Source organism: Cetorhinus maximus, chromosome 29 (genome assembly GCF_964194155.1).
Source record: "Cetorhinus maximus chromosome 29, sCetMax3.hap1.1, whole genome shotgun sequence".
NCBI classification, from domain to species: domain Eukaryota; kingdom Metazoa; phylum Chordata; class Chondrichthyes; order Lamniformes; family Cetorhinidae; genus Cetorhinus; species Cetorhinus maximus.
In genome coordinates this window covers 8,586,299-8,601,902 of record NC_135907.1, presented here as the reverse complement: position 1 = coordinate 8,601,902, position 15,604 = coordinate 8,586,299, and the positions used below count along the sequence as shown (strand labels likewise).

At 46.4% G+C, this 15,604-nt stretch overlaps 1 protein-coding gene across 3 annotated transcripts in view; it reads right to left on the bottom strand.

The window, feature by feature from the left end:
* fam234b (family with sequence similarity 234 member B) overlaps positions 1 to 15,604 on the bottom strand; it is a 61,824-nt gene that overhangs the window by 21,921 nt on the left and 24,299 nt on the right. For all 3 annotated transcript variants that reach the window (XM_078532120.1, XM_078532121.1, XM_078532122.1), the window contains 3 exons: positions 13,090 to 13,231; positions 3,079 to 3,225; positions 2,677 to 2,758 (listed from right to left, as the gene is read on the bottom strand). In XM_078532120.1, the coding sequence (XP_078388246.1) occupies positions 2,677 to 2,758; positions 3,079 to 3,225; positions 13,090 to 13,231 (371 nt within the window). The remainder of the gene's footprint in view (positions 1 to 2,676; positions 2,759 to 3,078; positions 3,226 to 13,089; positions 13,232 to 15,604) is intronic.

The window sequence follows — 15,604 nt, the reverse complement described above, 5'->3', positions numbered from 1 at the left end:
GTAGTATAACAATACCATAATATGAGAGTGCTGCGTGTAGAGTGTTTTGAATAATGCTTTTAGGAAAACAGGTATTTATTTACAGATAACAGGGAGATGGGTGTGCCTGCTTCTTACTGCGGTGATGGTCTATCGGGCAGGGATCTGCAGAGGGGAACCTGGGGGCAGTGGTGGGGGGAGCATGAGCCTTAGAGGAGCAAGGGTGGGGGAGGGAAACAGGAGCAACCGGGGTGCAGGGTTGGGGGGATGGAAAACATATCTCCTGCCGCCACACACTCGCTTTCTCTTGACCACTGCACCCTTGGCAGTGTTCATCTCACCCACTGGTGGGCCAACCCTGCATTGTAAACTCCCTGGAAGATGTTTGAGGTCTGTGGACCCCAACTTGAGAACTGCTGGGTTAGGTGAAGAGGGGTGAGAAGAAGCATTTGTGGAGGATAAATGCTGGCATGGTCCTGTCATATTCATCCTTTTTCTGCTTCATCTTACTTTCTATCTTCTTGTCATCCAGGGAAATCTGGCTTTGTTTGTCCTCCCTTTACTGCTCATGGGAATATACCTTCACTGCACCCGGACTATCTCCTCTTTAAAGACCATCCATTGTTCTTGTTCCAGTGAAAGGTCATCGGCCTAAACTGTTAACTGTTTCCCTCTCCACAGATGCTGCCTGACCTGCTGAGTATTTCCAGCATTTTCTGTTTTTATTTCAGATTTCCAACATCCATAGTATTCTGCTTTTGTAACATAGTTCTGTTACAGTTTTGCCTATCTATCTTTGATTCCAATTTACCTGGGACAGATCTGTCCTCACTTCATTGAAGTCTGCCTTCACCCAATTCATTACTTTAACCTTGATTGTTCTGTGTGCTTTTCCATAGCTAACCTAAACCTTATGATATGATGATCACAGTCCCCCTACATGTTCCTCAATCGATTCATGATTCACTTGACCCAACTCATTCCCAATGCTTCCTTCCCCTTTGACCCAGATATATACTGATGTAGAAAATTCTCCTGAACACACTTCATAAACTCTTCCCTCTGCCCTTTGCACTATTTCTATCCCAGTCTATATTAGGATAATTAAAGTCCCCCATTATAACTACTGTATAACTTTTGCACCTCAATAATTTCCTTGCAAATTTGTTTGTCTATATTTCTTCCACTAGTGGCCTATAGAATACACCCAGTAGTGTACAGAATTGTTTCTCAGCTCGAACCAAATACATTGTGTCCTTGACCCCTCTAGGACATCCTCTCCCTTCAAAACTGTAATATTCTCCTTAATCAAAACTGCTATTCTTCCACCTTTCATTCCTTCCCTATCTTTCCTGATCCACCTATCCAAGGAATAATTAGTACCCAGTCCTACCCATTTTTGAGCCAGATCTCCATTATCGCCATGACGTTATATTCTGACGCAGCTAACTACACTTTCACATACTTGCAAATCAACCTAATTTAGACCTTCACTCGCACTCTGACCCTGCCCAGTACTTTACCATTTCAGATTCTAGTGCAGGGGTTGCCAACACACTGATCACAAGCGACAGGTTGTGCACCGTCTGCCAATGAGTAGCTTGCATTAAGATTTGGAAAAATAACCAATAGTATTACAGGATTCAAGTCAAAGAATTATTTTTCTGCTGCAAGCTAACAAGTTTGCCAACTTATGTAAACAACACCAGCGCCTGAGTCAGTGTCATGCCTTAAGTGTAGTCCGACCGCCGTTAAGTGAGGATCGACATAAGTCGAGGACCATCTGTACTAGCCCAACCCTGCTAGCTAGCGTGTGGCAGGAGAAATAATCCACCCTTGTTGACATCATGGATGCAGAGGCAGGTCATCCAAAAAAAGGCAAAAGACTATTTCCATCACGAGTGGGAGAGCAATGTTTTGTTTTCAAGCATTAAAGACAAATGTGCCTGTTTAATCTGCGGTGTCAGAGTTCCAGTGGGGAAAAAGAGCAACGTCGAGAGGCATTTTGCAACAGTACACAAGCATTTTGAGAGGGATTTTCCATCAGGAAGCAACCTGCTGTGACGAAAAGTAAGTGAACTAAAAGCTGCAGTGCAGAGACAGCAATCTTTTTTTCACGAAACCAACCAAGAAAGCTAATGCAGCAACAGAGTTATCTTTTGAAGTTGCTCATTATTTGACCAAGATCAAGACAACATTTACAGACGGTGTGATTTAACAAATCATCTGCTTACTTGTTCACAATGAAATTGATCCAAGTCTTAAATTGGCGATTTAATCGTGACCTGTAAAACCTGCTGGGCTGGGGCTCTCCAGGAGCAGGGTTGGAGATCCCTGGCTTAATACGTAACCTTATCAATCCACATATTTTCAATATATGTTTTAATAGCTTGGGATATTTTTCATTAATCAGAAGTAGCTCTCATTAAATAAAAAGTTGGCGACCCCTGTTCTAGTACTATCCATCTCTCCCAAAGCACGTGCACCTCAGCTCTCCTCTCTTAACATTACCTCCTAGTTCCCACACCCCTGTTAAGTTAGGTTAAACTCTCCCCAGGGCACTAGCAAATAAACCTGCAAGGACAATGATTCTGGAAGAACAGAAGCATGGGAGAGTGCCAGGCCACTTGGCAGGGAATGGTACGTGGCACGCCAGAGATAAATGGAACCCCAACAAAACAAATCCATAGCTCACACCTTCCTCGTGTTGCTCCCACTATTGATCTGGATCAGGAAATCCAGGATGTTGTCTTCGTTGAAGAAGCCGGTCACAGGAGCACTGGAAGGAAAACCACTCCTGTTACTGTTACACAAAGGGAATAAAGTGGGTGTTCCCTGACTCAGGACAGATCATCCATCCCTAAGCCCAGTGCCACCACACAGCCCCCTCCCCCAAGAGGGAGGGCACTACGGACATTAGAGAGACATCCAGAGTAATTCTGGGCTAGAACACTAGCAATCAAATAGTGTGTTAATTATACATAGATTATTGTACCATGTGATTATTCACAGCCAATATCGTAATGGCAACGAAGCTTCCTGCACAAAACAATCTCCCCTGGTCACCCTCACTGATTAAGCTCATCGCCCCAAACTCACCTTTCAATACTGCTTCTATTTGCAGACCACAGTTGCAGAAGGTGCTGCCCATTCAGGACCTGCAGCTTATCCTTCGTAGTGATCAGAAGGTCACTGCCACTCTCTCCACGCCTTTCCAGAGTCTGCAGATCCCTCGCAGAGCCATTACTGCTGGGACAAAACGGATCTGTTCACATCAAAATTAACTGATAAAAAAAAAGCCCTAGTCTTATACAGTGTGTATGATCCCCACGCTCTCATGCACCATGTATGAGCCCTACGCTCTCACGCATTGTGTACAATTCACACATTCTCACACATTGTGTACAATTCACACACTCTCACACATCACGTACAGTCCTCATTCACACACACCGTGTATGATTTCCATGCTCACACATTGCATACAATCACCACTCTCTCACACCGTGTACGATCCCTGTCCTATCATGCACTGTGTACGATCCCACAATCTCCCGCACTGTGTACAATCCACACACTGTATATTATTTCCACGCTCACACATCATATACAATCATCACTCTCTCACACTGTGTACAATCCACACACTCTCTCATTATATATGCAATCCACATTCTTACACACACAATCACAGAAATTTTTTTTTTCAATTCCTTCACGGGTTGTGGGCGTCACTGGCCAGGCCAGCAGTTATTGTCCATCCCTAATTACTGTTGAGAAAGTGATGGTGCGCTACCTTCTTGAACTGTTGCAGTCCATGTGGAGTAGGTAAACCCACATTGCTGTTAGGAAGGGAGTTCCAGGACTTTGACCCAGCGACGTGAAGGAACATAAAAACACATAGTAGGGGCAGAAGCAGGCCATTCAGCCCATCAAGCTTTCTCCGCCATTCAATGAGATCATGGCCAATCTTCTACTTCAACACCACTTTCCTGTACTATCCCCGTATCCCTTGATATTTTTAATATGTAGAAATCTATCGATCTGTCTTGAAATTATTCAACGACTGAATTTCCACAGCCTTCAGCAGCAGAGAATTCCAAAGGTTCACCACCCTCTGAGTGAAAAAATTCTTCCTCATCTCAGTCCTAAATAGCCTGCCCTTTATTTTGAGACCTTTCCCCTGGTTCTAGAACACCAAGCCAGGTGAAACATCCTTCCTGCATCTACCCTGTTCAGCCCTGTAAGAATTTTGTATTTTTGAATGAGATCACCTCTCATTCTTCTAAACTCCAGAGAATAAAGGCTCAGTCTATTTAATTCTTCCTCATGGACTAATCCTTCCATTCCAGGAATCAGTTTGGTGAACTTTTGTTGCACTCCTTCTATGGCAAGTATATCTTTCCTTAGGTAAGGAGTCCAAAATTGCACACAAAACTACAGATGCGGTCTCACGAAGGCTCTATATAATTGCAGTAAGACATCTTTACTCCTATGTGTAGAGGAGCAATAAAGTCCAACATACCATTGGCCTTCTTAATTGCTTGCTGTACCTGCAAGTTAGCTTACAGTGACTCATGAACAAGGATACCCAAGTCCTTTTGACGTTCAACACTTCCCAGCCTCTCACAGTTTAAGAAATACTCAGTTTTTCTGTTTTTCCTACCGAAGTGGATAACTTCACATTTCTCCACATTGTAATTCCATTTTCTGCCCACTCGCTTAGCCTCTCCAAACCCCCTTGAAGCTTCTTTGCATCCTCCTCACAATTCACACTTCCACCTAGTTTTGGGTCATCTGCAAACCTGGAAATGTTACATTTAATCCCCACATCCAGATCATTGATATAGATTGTGAATAGCTGGGGTCCAAGCACTGATTCTTGTGGTAACCCACTAGTCACAGCCTGCCAAACTGAAAATGACCCATTTATTCCTATTCTCTGTTTTCTGTCCGTTAACAACTACTCAATCCATGCCAGTATATTCCCCCCCCAATCCCATGTGCTTTAATTTTGTTCACTAACCGCTTGTGTGGAGTCTTATCAAAAGCTTTCTGACAGTCTAAATATTCCATATCCACTGGTTATCCTTTATCTATTCTGCTAGTTACATCCTCAAAAAACTCCAACAGGTTTGCTAAACATGATTTCCCTTTCATAAATCCATATTGATTCTGTCCAATCCTACCAATATTTTCAGGTGAAGCACTTTCCCCAGTGCTGGTGTCAGTGTCCCAAGAAACAAAACCCATTTCTCCCACACCAGTCTTTGAGCCAATCCTGGTGCCTTATCAACTTTAAGTACAGACAGCCTATCCAATACCTCTTCCTATCAATTTTAAACCCGTGTCAAATTACCTCCTCTTTCACCATGGTCTGGATAGCATCTTCTTCCTTGGTAAAGACAGGTGCAAAGTATTAATTTAACATCTCAGCTATGCCCTCTGCCCCCATTTAGGTCCCTAATCGGCCCTACTCCTCCTTCAACCACCCTTTTATTATTTATATGCCGATAGAAGACTTTGGGATTCCCTCTTATGTTAGCTGCCAGTCTCTTTTCATACTCTCTCTTTGATTCTCTTATTTCCTATTTCACCTTCCCTCTGAACCTTCTATATCCAGCCTGGTTCTCAATTGTATTTTCTATTTGATCTGTCATAAGCATACTTTTTCTTCCTTATTTTAAGTTCTATCTTTTTGTCATCCAGGAAGTGCTGGATTTGTTTGTCCTAACTTTTCCTTGTGGGTGAATATACCTTGAATGTGCCTGAATTATCTCTTATTTGAAGGTAGCCCATTGTTCAGCTACTGTTTTTTCTGCCAACCTTTGACTCTAGTTTAACTGGCCCAGATCCATTCTTAACACATTGAAGTTGGCTTTCCCCCGGTTAATTATTTTTACTCTGGATTATTCTCTGTAATTTTCCATAGTCAGCCTAAATCTTATGATACAATGACCGTTGTCCCCTAAACATTTTCCTAACTGACACTTGATCTACTTGGCCATCATTCCCAAGAACCAGGTCTTGCCTCCTTTCTCATTGAACTGGAAACATATTGCTGTAGAAAACTTTCCTAAACACACTCTAGGAATTCTTGCTGCTTGCTGCCCTTTACACAACAACTATCCCTGTCTGTATTTGGGTAATTAAAGTCCCCCATTATAACGACCCTATAATTTTTGTATCTCTGTAATTTCCTTGCAAATTTGTTCATCTACATTATTCTCACTAGTTGGCGGCCTATAGGCTACCCCGAGCAGTGTAATCACACCTTTTTTGTTCTTTAGCTGTAGCCAAAAAAACATTGTCCTTGACCCCTTTGTGATCTCATGAGATCGGTGGCAGACGGGGGTGGGGCTGAGATCGGCGGCAGACGGGGGTGGGGCTGAGATCGGCGGCAGACGGAGGTGGGGCTGAGATCGGCGGCAGACGGGGGTGGGGCTGAGATCAGCGGCAGACGGGGGTGGGGCTGAGATCGGCGGCAGACGGGGTGGGGCTGAGTTCGGCGGCAGACGGGGTGCTGGGGGTGGTGTTGGATAGGGAGGGCTAGGGACGGCAGCAGTCAGGGGCAGCTGAAGGGATACTGCAGGCGGTGGTGGATGGAGTGGGGGACCGTGAGCGGCGAATGGGGGTTGGGGGATGGGGGGTTGGGGGGGCTGGGTGTGCGTGATGGGTTGGGAGGGGCTGGGTGCAAGCAAAACCAGTAGCAGATAGGACTATGGGAACAGAATATATGCAAGCAACGATGGAAACATTCAGTGAGACACCAGCTCTATCTCCAGTTTCACTCTGACAGCTGAAGCGTTATGAGATTTTTACATAACAATTAAAATTTTGTTTTAGTAAATTCTATCCATTCCATTAAAGAACTGACTGCTGTTCCTCTAGACACAGTGCAGGTAGGGAGCACCAGGGGGCATTGTTCTCTACCTGGCTGCACACTGACCACCTCACTGTGACCACTGGCACTCTCACTCCATGTTATCTAATGCCTTTGCCTTTGGATGTCTGTCTCATTGCCACGCAAAGCTAACCACAGTCAGTACCCTCCAGGTCCCCTAAGTGTGCACCAGGCCCCAGGATGCAGGGAAAGTCCCTCGGGGGCAGGGGGAAGGTTTAGTGAGCAATGGGCTTAACCCGGGGCTCAGTGGACTGTGAGATTATGCCATGGTCAGTCACAGGTCTGTCACTGAGCTGTGTTAAATTGCAGTGTGGAAAAACAGCTCTTCTTGAGCTGGGTACAGAACAAGGGGGCTGGGTGGGGCGGGAGAACAAGGCAATGCGCCAATGAAACTCTATCTGTCCCTAGAGTGAATGAACAGATTCTGAATGCTCAAACATTGAAACTGCAAGTGGAACAGATTTTCCATGAGGCTGTAGAGCTCTGTGTGTGTGTTAGATTCTTTGTTAAAAGATATTCTTTAACTCTGTCCAAATATTCTTGGGCCTGCAGTCAGGGAGCTAACATTTCTATCTGGACAGCAGTGCACTAGGAGGGGGTAACGTGTTCCAGAGAGTCTGAAAGGAAATCGGTGATGGGCTGAGGTTCCCCATGAGCCTGTAGATTGACACCTAATCCACCTGCTGTCCTGTCTCTCACAGTTCTGCATTACACGTATTCAGCGAGAGTCACGGCAATGGAGAAGTACAGTTGTTCTTGTCTTTTACTCTATTTTCCTTGCTAATTTTTCTTCTTTCCAGGTCTTTCTTTCCTCACCCTACATAGACACACTGCGCTAATGGAAGGGACAGGCAGGTTACCGGGGCCCGGGCTGTTCAGTGCAGGTGAAAGGGATTGTATCAATGGCCCACCCTGTCTCGTCTTGTCATGTGCCCTCCCTGTACTGATGGTTGTTTGTTCCATCAGGCAGCTTCCCAACAGCCTGGTGATCAAATTCATGGGCTGTTGTTTATCTTGTAGCAATTCCTCAGCCTATGAATACAGCCGCGCAGCGCCTGTGTTTGTGCACTAATCAGCTCACTAAATCCCCAAAGCGAGAGGCTGGAGGTGCTTGCACAGTTCCAGTTAGAAGGGTGGTCTCCAACATATTAATAGATGAGGTTGTGCTGGGATAGAATCTCATTGCAGCAACATTCAGAATCACAAATAACTTATGTGAATTAGGGTCCTGAAAATGCTGCACCACAACAACAAAAACTCCATGCCACCATCATCAACCACATTCCTGTCCGAAAGCACTCAACCCAGTCAGTGGCCTGGGGCAACTCGATGTCTGACACGGTCTGTGCCCGGGAGGGCGAGGGGGGTCTGTGTTCGGGAGGGTGAGCATGGTCTGTGTTCGGGAGGGCAAGGGCGGTCTGTGTTCAGGAGGGCGAGCGCGGTCTACGCCCAGGAGGGCGAGGGCAGTCTGTGTTCGGGAGGGCAAGCGTGGTCTGTGTTTGGGATGGCGAGGGCGATCTGTGCTCGGGAGGGCGAGGGCAGTCTGTGTTCGGGAGGACGAGCGCGGTATGCGCCCGGGAGGGCGAGGGCGGTCTGTGTTCGGGAGGGCGAGGGCGGTCTGTGTTCGGGAGGGCAAGCGCGGTCTGTGTTCGGGAGGGCGAGCGCGGTCTGTGTTCGGGAGGGCGAGGGCGGTCTGTGTTCGGGAGGGCGAGGGCGGTCTGTGTTCGGGAGGGCGAGGGCGGTCTGTGTTCGGGAGGGCGAGGGCGGTCTGTGTTCGGGAGGGTGAGCGTGGTCTGTGTTCGGGAGGGCGAGGGCGGCCTGTGTTCGGGAGGGCGAGGGCGGTCTGTGCTCGGGAGGGCGAGGGCGGTCTGTGTTCGGGAGGGCGAGCGCGGTCTGTGTTCGGGAGGGCGAGGGCGGTCTGTGTTCGGGAGGGCGAGGGCGGTCTGTGTTCGGGAGGGCGAGGGCGGTCTGTGTTCGGGAGGGCGAGGGCGGTCTGTGCCCGGGAGGGCGAGGGCGGTCTGCGCCCGGGAGGGCGGGGGCGGTCTGCGCCCGGGAGGGCGAGGGCGGTCTGTGTTCGGGAGGGCGAGTGCGGTCTGCGCCCAGGAGGGCGAGGGCGGTCTGTGTTCGGGAGGGTGAGCATGGTCTGTGTTCGGGAGGGCGAGGGCGGTCTGTGCTCAGGAGGGCGAGGGCGGTCTGTGTTCGGGAGGGCGAGCGCGGTCTGTGTTCGGGAGGGCAAGGGCGGTCTGTGCCCGGGAGGGCGAGGGCGGTCTGTGCCCGGGAGGGCGGGGGCGGTCTGCGCCCGGGAGGGCGAGGGCGGTCTGTGTTCGGGAGGGCGAGTGCGGTCTGCGCCCGGGAGGGCGAGGGCGGTCTGTGTTCGGGAGGGCGAACGCAGTATGCGCCCGGGAGGGCGAGGGCGGTCTGTGTTCGGGAGGGCGAGTGCGGTCTGTGCCCGGGAGAGTGAGCATGGTCTGCGCCCGGGAGGGCGGGGGCGGTCTGCGCCCGGGAGGGTGAGCGTGGTCTGCGCCCGGGAGGGCGAGCACGGTCTGTACATGCAATATAGTAAATAAACCCTCTCTGCAGTCTATCAACTGCCAAGACACCGGGTAGAGACAAACCTCCTGGATGTTCACCCCATCCACCTCAGCAGCACTGCACTTAACATTACCCCATGAATGAATGATTCAGAGGATGTCGCTATATTTGCTCAGTCACCTAAACGAACCCTGTGTCCTTAGCTCTCAAAGTCGTCTTTAAAAATCTGTTGTTGACAGCACAATGCAGTCATGTGAGAAAGAGGTGCCAGGGCAGCTTGTTCAAACACATGACTGATTGCAGAAACAGGTCACTTCATTGCTATTTTGGATTGCAGGATGATGAGCTTGATTTGGCTTTGCTCTCACTACGTGACTAAGTGCAGTCTCCTGGAAAAAAGTCAACGTCACATGTAAACCCTCAGAGACCAAGCACAAAGGCAAATACTACCCTCATGCTCAATTCAATTGAACCATGAAACCAAGTTATCCATCTCAAGTTCACCAGTCAACAAGTCACATTTAGAAAGACTTTATTTCACACTGACAACTGATATAGGCAGAACCCCAACCAGCGGATCAGATTAAAATTCTGCAGTGCTGCCACATCCAGTCATTATTGGCAATGGACAATTAAGTAATAGAAAGAAGCAGCTCCAAAAATGTTCCCATCCTTGAGCCCAGCACATCAGCCCCAAAAACAAGGCTTAAGTGTCTGCAACCATCTTCAGCCAGAAGTGCCTCGTGGATGATCCATCTTGGCCTCCTCCTGAGGTCCCCATCAACACAGATGCCAGTCATCAGCCAATTCGATTCACACCGTGATATCAAGAAACAGCTGAAAGCACTGGATACAGCAAAGGCTATGGTCCTTTACAACACTCCAGCAGTAGTACTGAAGTCTTGTGTTCTAGGACTAGCCGGACCCATAGCCAAGCTATTCCAGTACAGCCACAGCAGTGGCATCTACCTGACAATGTGGAAAATTGTCCAAGCATGTCCTATTGACATAAAGAGGACAAATTCAATCCAGCAAATTACCAACAGTGCTACAAGTGACACTTACTCAGCAACAACTCATGCTCACCGATGCTCAGTTTGGGTTCCACTAGGACCACCTAGCTCTTGACCACATTATAGCCTTGGGCCAAATGTGAACAAAAGAGCTGAGCTCAAGAGGTTGGGGGAGTGTGACATCAGGGCAGGATCTGATTGAGTGTCACATAAAGGAGACCTAACAAAATTGAAGTCAATGGGAGTCACTGGTTGGAGAGTTTTCTCTCTACCTAGTACAAAGGAAGTTGGTTGTGGTTGTTGAAGGCCAATCATCTCAGCCTCAGGACATCGCTGCATGAGTTCCTCTATAGCCCAACTATTTTTACCTCCTTCAACAATAACCTTCCCTCCACAATCAGGTCAGATGTTTGCTGATTGCGCAGCATTCAGTACCATTTGCGACTCCTTAGACTGAAGAAGCATGTGCCCGCATGCTGCAAAAACTGGATAATATTCTGGCTTGATCTGATAAGTGGCAATTAATATTTGTGCCACACAAGTGCTAGGAAATGATGATTTCTAACAAGAGAGGATCTAACCATCTCCCCTTGACATTCAACGGCATTAACGTTGCTGAATTCCCCCACTATCAACATCCTGGGGGTTACCATTGACCAAAAACTTAGCTGGATCAGCTATATAAATACTGTAGTTACAAGGGCAGGTCAAACTGGAAATTCTGCAGCGAGTAACTCACTTCCTGACTCCCCAAAGCCAGTCCACCATCTACAACACACAAGTCAGGAGTGTGATGGAATACGTCCCACTTGCCTGGATGAGTGCAGGTCCAACAACACTCAAGAAACTCGACACCCTCCAGGACACAGCAGCCCATTTGGTCAGCACCCCATCCACCACCTTAAGATTCACTCCCTCCACCACCAATGCAGCAGTGTGTACCATCTACAAGATGCAGTGCAGCAACTTGGCAAGGGTCCTTCGACATCAATTTCCAACCCGTGACCTCTACCACTTAGGTGGTCAAGGACAGCAGCTGCATTGGAACACTGCCACCTGCAAATTCCCCTCCAGGCTGCACATCTCCCTGACTTGGGAATATATCACCGTCCACTGACTGTCGTTGGGTCAAAATCTTGGGAGTCTTTCGCTAACAGCATCGTGGGTGTACCTACATAGAACAGCAGCAGTTCAAGAAGGCAGCTCACCACTAGCTCCTCAATTAGGGATGGGCCATAAACGCTGGCCAAGCCAGCCATCACACATCCCAACAACAAGTAGAAAAAAGGATCGATTGTGAATTTTCTCTCTGTAGTCGAAGCCCTGACTGCCCTTTCAGGTGGAAGTAAAAGATTTCACTGCAATATTTTGAAGTCGAGCAGGAGAGTTCTCCCCGAAGTCATGGAGCCAACATTTATCCCTCTGCCAACTAAAAAAAAAACTACCTGGTCATTATCACATTGAGAGCTGACAGCATGCAAATTGGCTGCCACATTTCCTACCATAGTGGCTACACTACTAAAAGTACTTCGATGGCTGTAAAGCACCTTGGGATGTCCCAAGGTCATGGAAGGCACTATAGGAATCCACAGTCAGGTATCTGAGCTCATATGTTATGAGGACTGAGTATTCCCTAACCAGTCATCAAATTCCAGTTAAATGAGAGTCTAAGTGGCACAGACGTAAAGGGTCTTCTGAACCTGCCTTGGGCCACATTCCTGACCAATGATTTAATTAAGGACCAATATTGCTGACCTGCAAGCTAATTAAGGATCACTCTCACTGACCAGCGATTTAATTAATGATCACTCTCACTGACCAGCGATTTAATTAATGATCACTCTCGCTTACCAGTAATTTAATTAATGATCACTCTCACTGACCAGCGATTTAATTAATGATCACTCTCGCTTACCAGTAATTTAATTAATGATCACTCTCACTGACCAGCGATTTAATTAATGATCACTCTCACTGACCAGCGATTTAATTAATGATCACTCTCGCTTACCAGTAATTTAATTAATGATCACTCTCGCTTACCAGTAATTTAATTAATGATCACTCTCACTGACCAGCGATTTAATTAATGATCACTCTCGCTTACCAGTAATTTAATTAATGATCACTCTCACTGACCAGTGATTTAATTAATGATCACTCTCGCTTACCAGTAATTTAATTAATGATCACTCTCACTGACCAGCGATTTAATTAATGATCACTCTCACTGACCAGCGATTTAATTAATGATCACTCTCGCTTACCAGTAATTTAATTAATGATCACTCTCACTGACCAGCGATTTAATTAATGATCACTCTTGCTTACCAGTAATTTAATTAAGGATCATTCTCAATGACCAGTAATTTAATTAAGGATCACTCTCGTCGATCTACAGTAAAACAACTGCTGGCACTGATTTCTCATCTCAATCTTTTATTCTTTATTTTTGACCAGGTGTTTGAAATACCCTGAAACTGGGAACGGCTGAGTTCCACTTGCCGGCTGCAGTGAGTTGCAGTCGGCTCCTCCAACTCCCACTACACCAATGACCAAGGGTAATTGCTGCTCTCAGAAACAGTTGTCTCGAAATAAGTCCATCAGAAGTCCCACCAAAACACTCCCTCCCAGTCTGCATGTTGTATGTATGATGGTCACCTGTACACCTCCAACAATTCAGACAGGTTTCCTTTTCTCTTCCATTCCCATAAAGAGTCCTGGCTTTGTAGAGATGGAGGCAAGCTGCCTTTGCCATTCGCCTGCTTGTAAATGTCCCTCACGGACACAGCCTGGATGTTCCCTTTAAAAGGAAAGATTTTGTATCAGTGAAGGGTAGGAGGATTCTTTACAAACAATAGATGCTCCTTGTTCTGGTAACTAGGAATCTTTCTTTGTGCTCCCATTGTGTCTTTTTTTCAGCTGGAGTTCACTGGTTTATAAAGCTGATCCCTGATCCAGGGCCGTCATTTAGGGGATCATTAGTTACAAACTGGGACCAGAATTCAAAAGTAAAAGTGCATTTGCTATGGGAATTGGGGCAGGCTTCTGGTTAAATCACTACTTTCTCTCCAAAAACATATTTTATTTATAAAGTCTGTAAAAATGCATAATAGTTCAAATTTGACATTATATAAAATGCAATCTAGTTCAATTTCTTTCAATACCGCATATAACATTCTTGAGGTGCCTCCCTACACTTACAATTACAGGTTAAATGATAAGAACAGAAGAACAGATTTTTTTTCCTGGATAAATAACTGCTGGTTAGGTTAAAATTCACACTGTGTATTAATGCAGTGTGTCCCCTCACAACTGTGCAGCTCCTTAACTCTCTGTCTTTCTTTCTAACTAAACCAGGCACGTCTTTCAAACCCAAGCCTGGTGTCACCTGGTCACTGTTTCCCAAGTTACCTCCTTTGCTCCCATTGTTCTCAGCCTCAGTGTTGTATTGCTCAGTAGCCACAGTCTTTCTCAGTATAATCAAACCCGCAGCACCGCTTTACGAAATGTAACTCTTCCACTATTTCCTGTGCCACCTCATATTCTCCAAGAGATGGTGCTAGCAACTGCAGAATAACAGTCACCCTCTTATCATGTAACCAAAGGTCAGTCTGTTTTACTGTGAACCTCTCTGGCTGAATGGAGTTCTTTTAGTTCATAAACAATGAGTATTTAAAAGTTATTATCTGGTGAATAAGTGTTGCCTTATTAATGAATATTCACATTGAAAGCAATATATTAATGCAAGTTGTTGTCATCACACGTTCGCTGCAAGGAGCTTTCTCGCTCTGTATTTGAAGCACATGGATATTCCATTAATGTTTTTTAAAAAGAGTAAAAGAGGTTTACTAGAGTGATTCTAGCGATGAGGGAATATAATCATGTAGCTTGTCTGGAGAAGTTGGGGTTGTTCCCCTTAGAGCACAGAAGAGGGATAAAAGTATTTAAATCATGAAGTTTTTAGATGGGGTTAATAAAGGGAAACTGCCTACAATAGCTGAAAGGTTGCTAGCCAGAGGGCACAGGTTCAACATGATTGGCAAGAGGTGAAATGAGAAAAGAAAGTACATTTACGTGAGTGATTAGGATTTGGATTACACTGCCTGACAGAACGGTTGATGCAGACTCAATACATAGGATTACGTAGGATATACAGCATAAAAACAGGCCATTCAGGCCAGCCAGTCCATCCTGGTGTTTGTGCTCCCCTCAAGCCCTGTCTCTTCTCATCAAAATCTATCATCATAGCCGTCTATTCCCTTCTCCCTCATACACTTGTCAAGCTTCCCTTTAAATACATCAATACTATTCACTTTAACCACTCCCGGTGATAGCAAGCTCCACATTCTCACCAACCTTTGGGTAAAGAAGTTTCTTCTGAATTCCCTATTGGCTATCTTATATATTTTTATTCATTTACGGGATGTGGCCATCACTGACTAAGCCAGCATTTATTGCCCATCCCTGGTTGCCCTTGAGATGGTGGTGGTGAGCTGCCTTCTTGAACCACTGCAGTTCATGTGGTGTAGGTACACCCACATGCTGTTAGGGAAGGAGTTCCAGAATTTTGACCTAGCGATAATGAAGGAATGGCAATACAGTTCTAAGTCAGGATGGTGTGTGGCTTGGAGGGGAACTTACAGTTAGTGGTGTTCTCATGTATCTGCTGCCCTTGTCCTTCTAGATGGTAGTGATTGTGGGTTTGGAAGGTGTCTAAGGAGCCTTGGTGAGTTTCTGCAGTGCATTTTATAGATGGTACACACTACTGCCACTGTTTGTCAGCGGTGGAGGGAGTGAATGTTTGTGGATGTGGTGCCAATCAAGTGGGCTGCTTTGTCCTGGATGGTGTCAAGCTTCCTGAGTGTTGCTGGAGCTGCAGTCTCCAGGCAAGTGGAGAGCATTCCATCACATTCCTGACTTGTGCCTTGTAGATAGTGGACAGAATTTGGGCAGTCAGGTGAGTTACTCGCCACAGGATTCCTAGCCTCTGACCTGCTCTTGTAGCCACAGTATTTATATGGCTAGTCCAGTTCAGTTTCTGGTCAATGGTAACCCTCAAGATGTTGATAGTGGGGGATTCAGTGATGGTAATGCCATTGAATATTAAGGGGGAATGGTCAGATTCTCCCTTGTTGGAGATGGTCATTGCCTGGCACTTGTGTGGCACAAATGT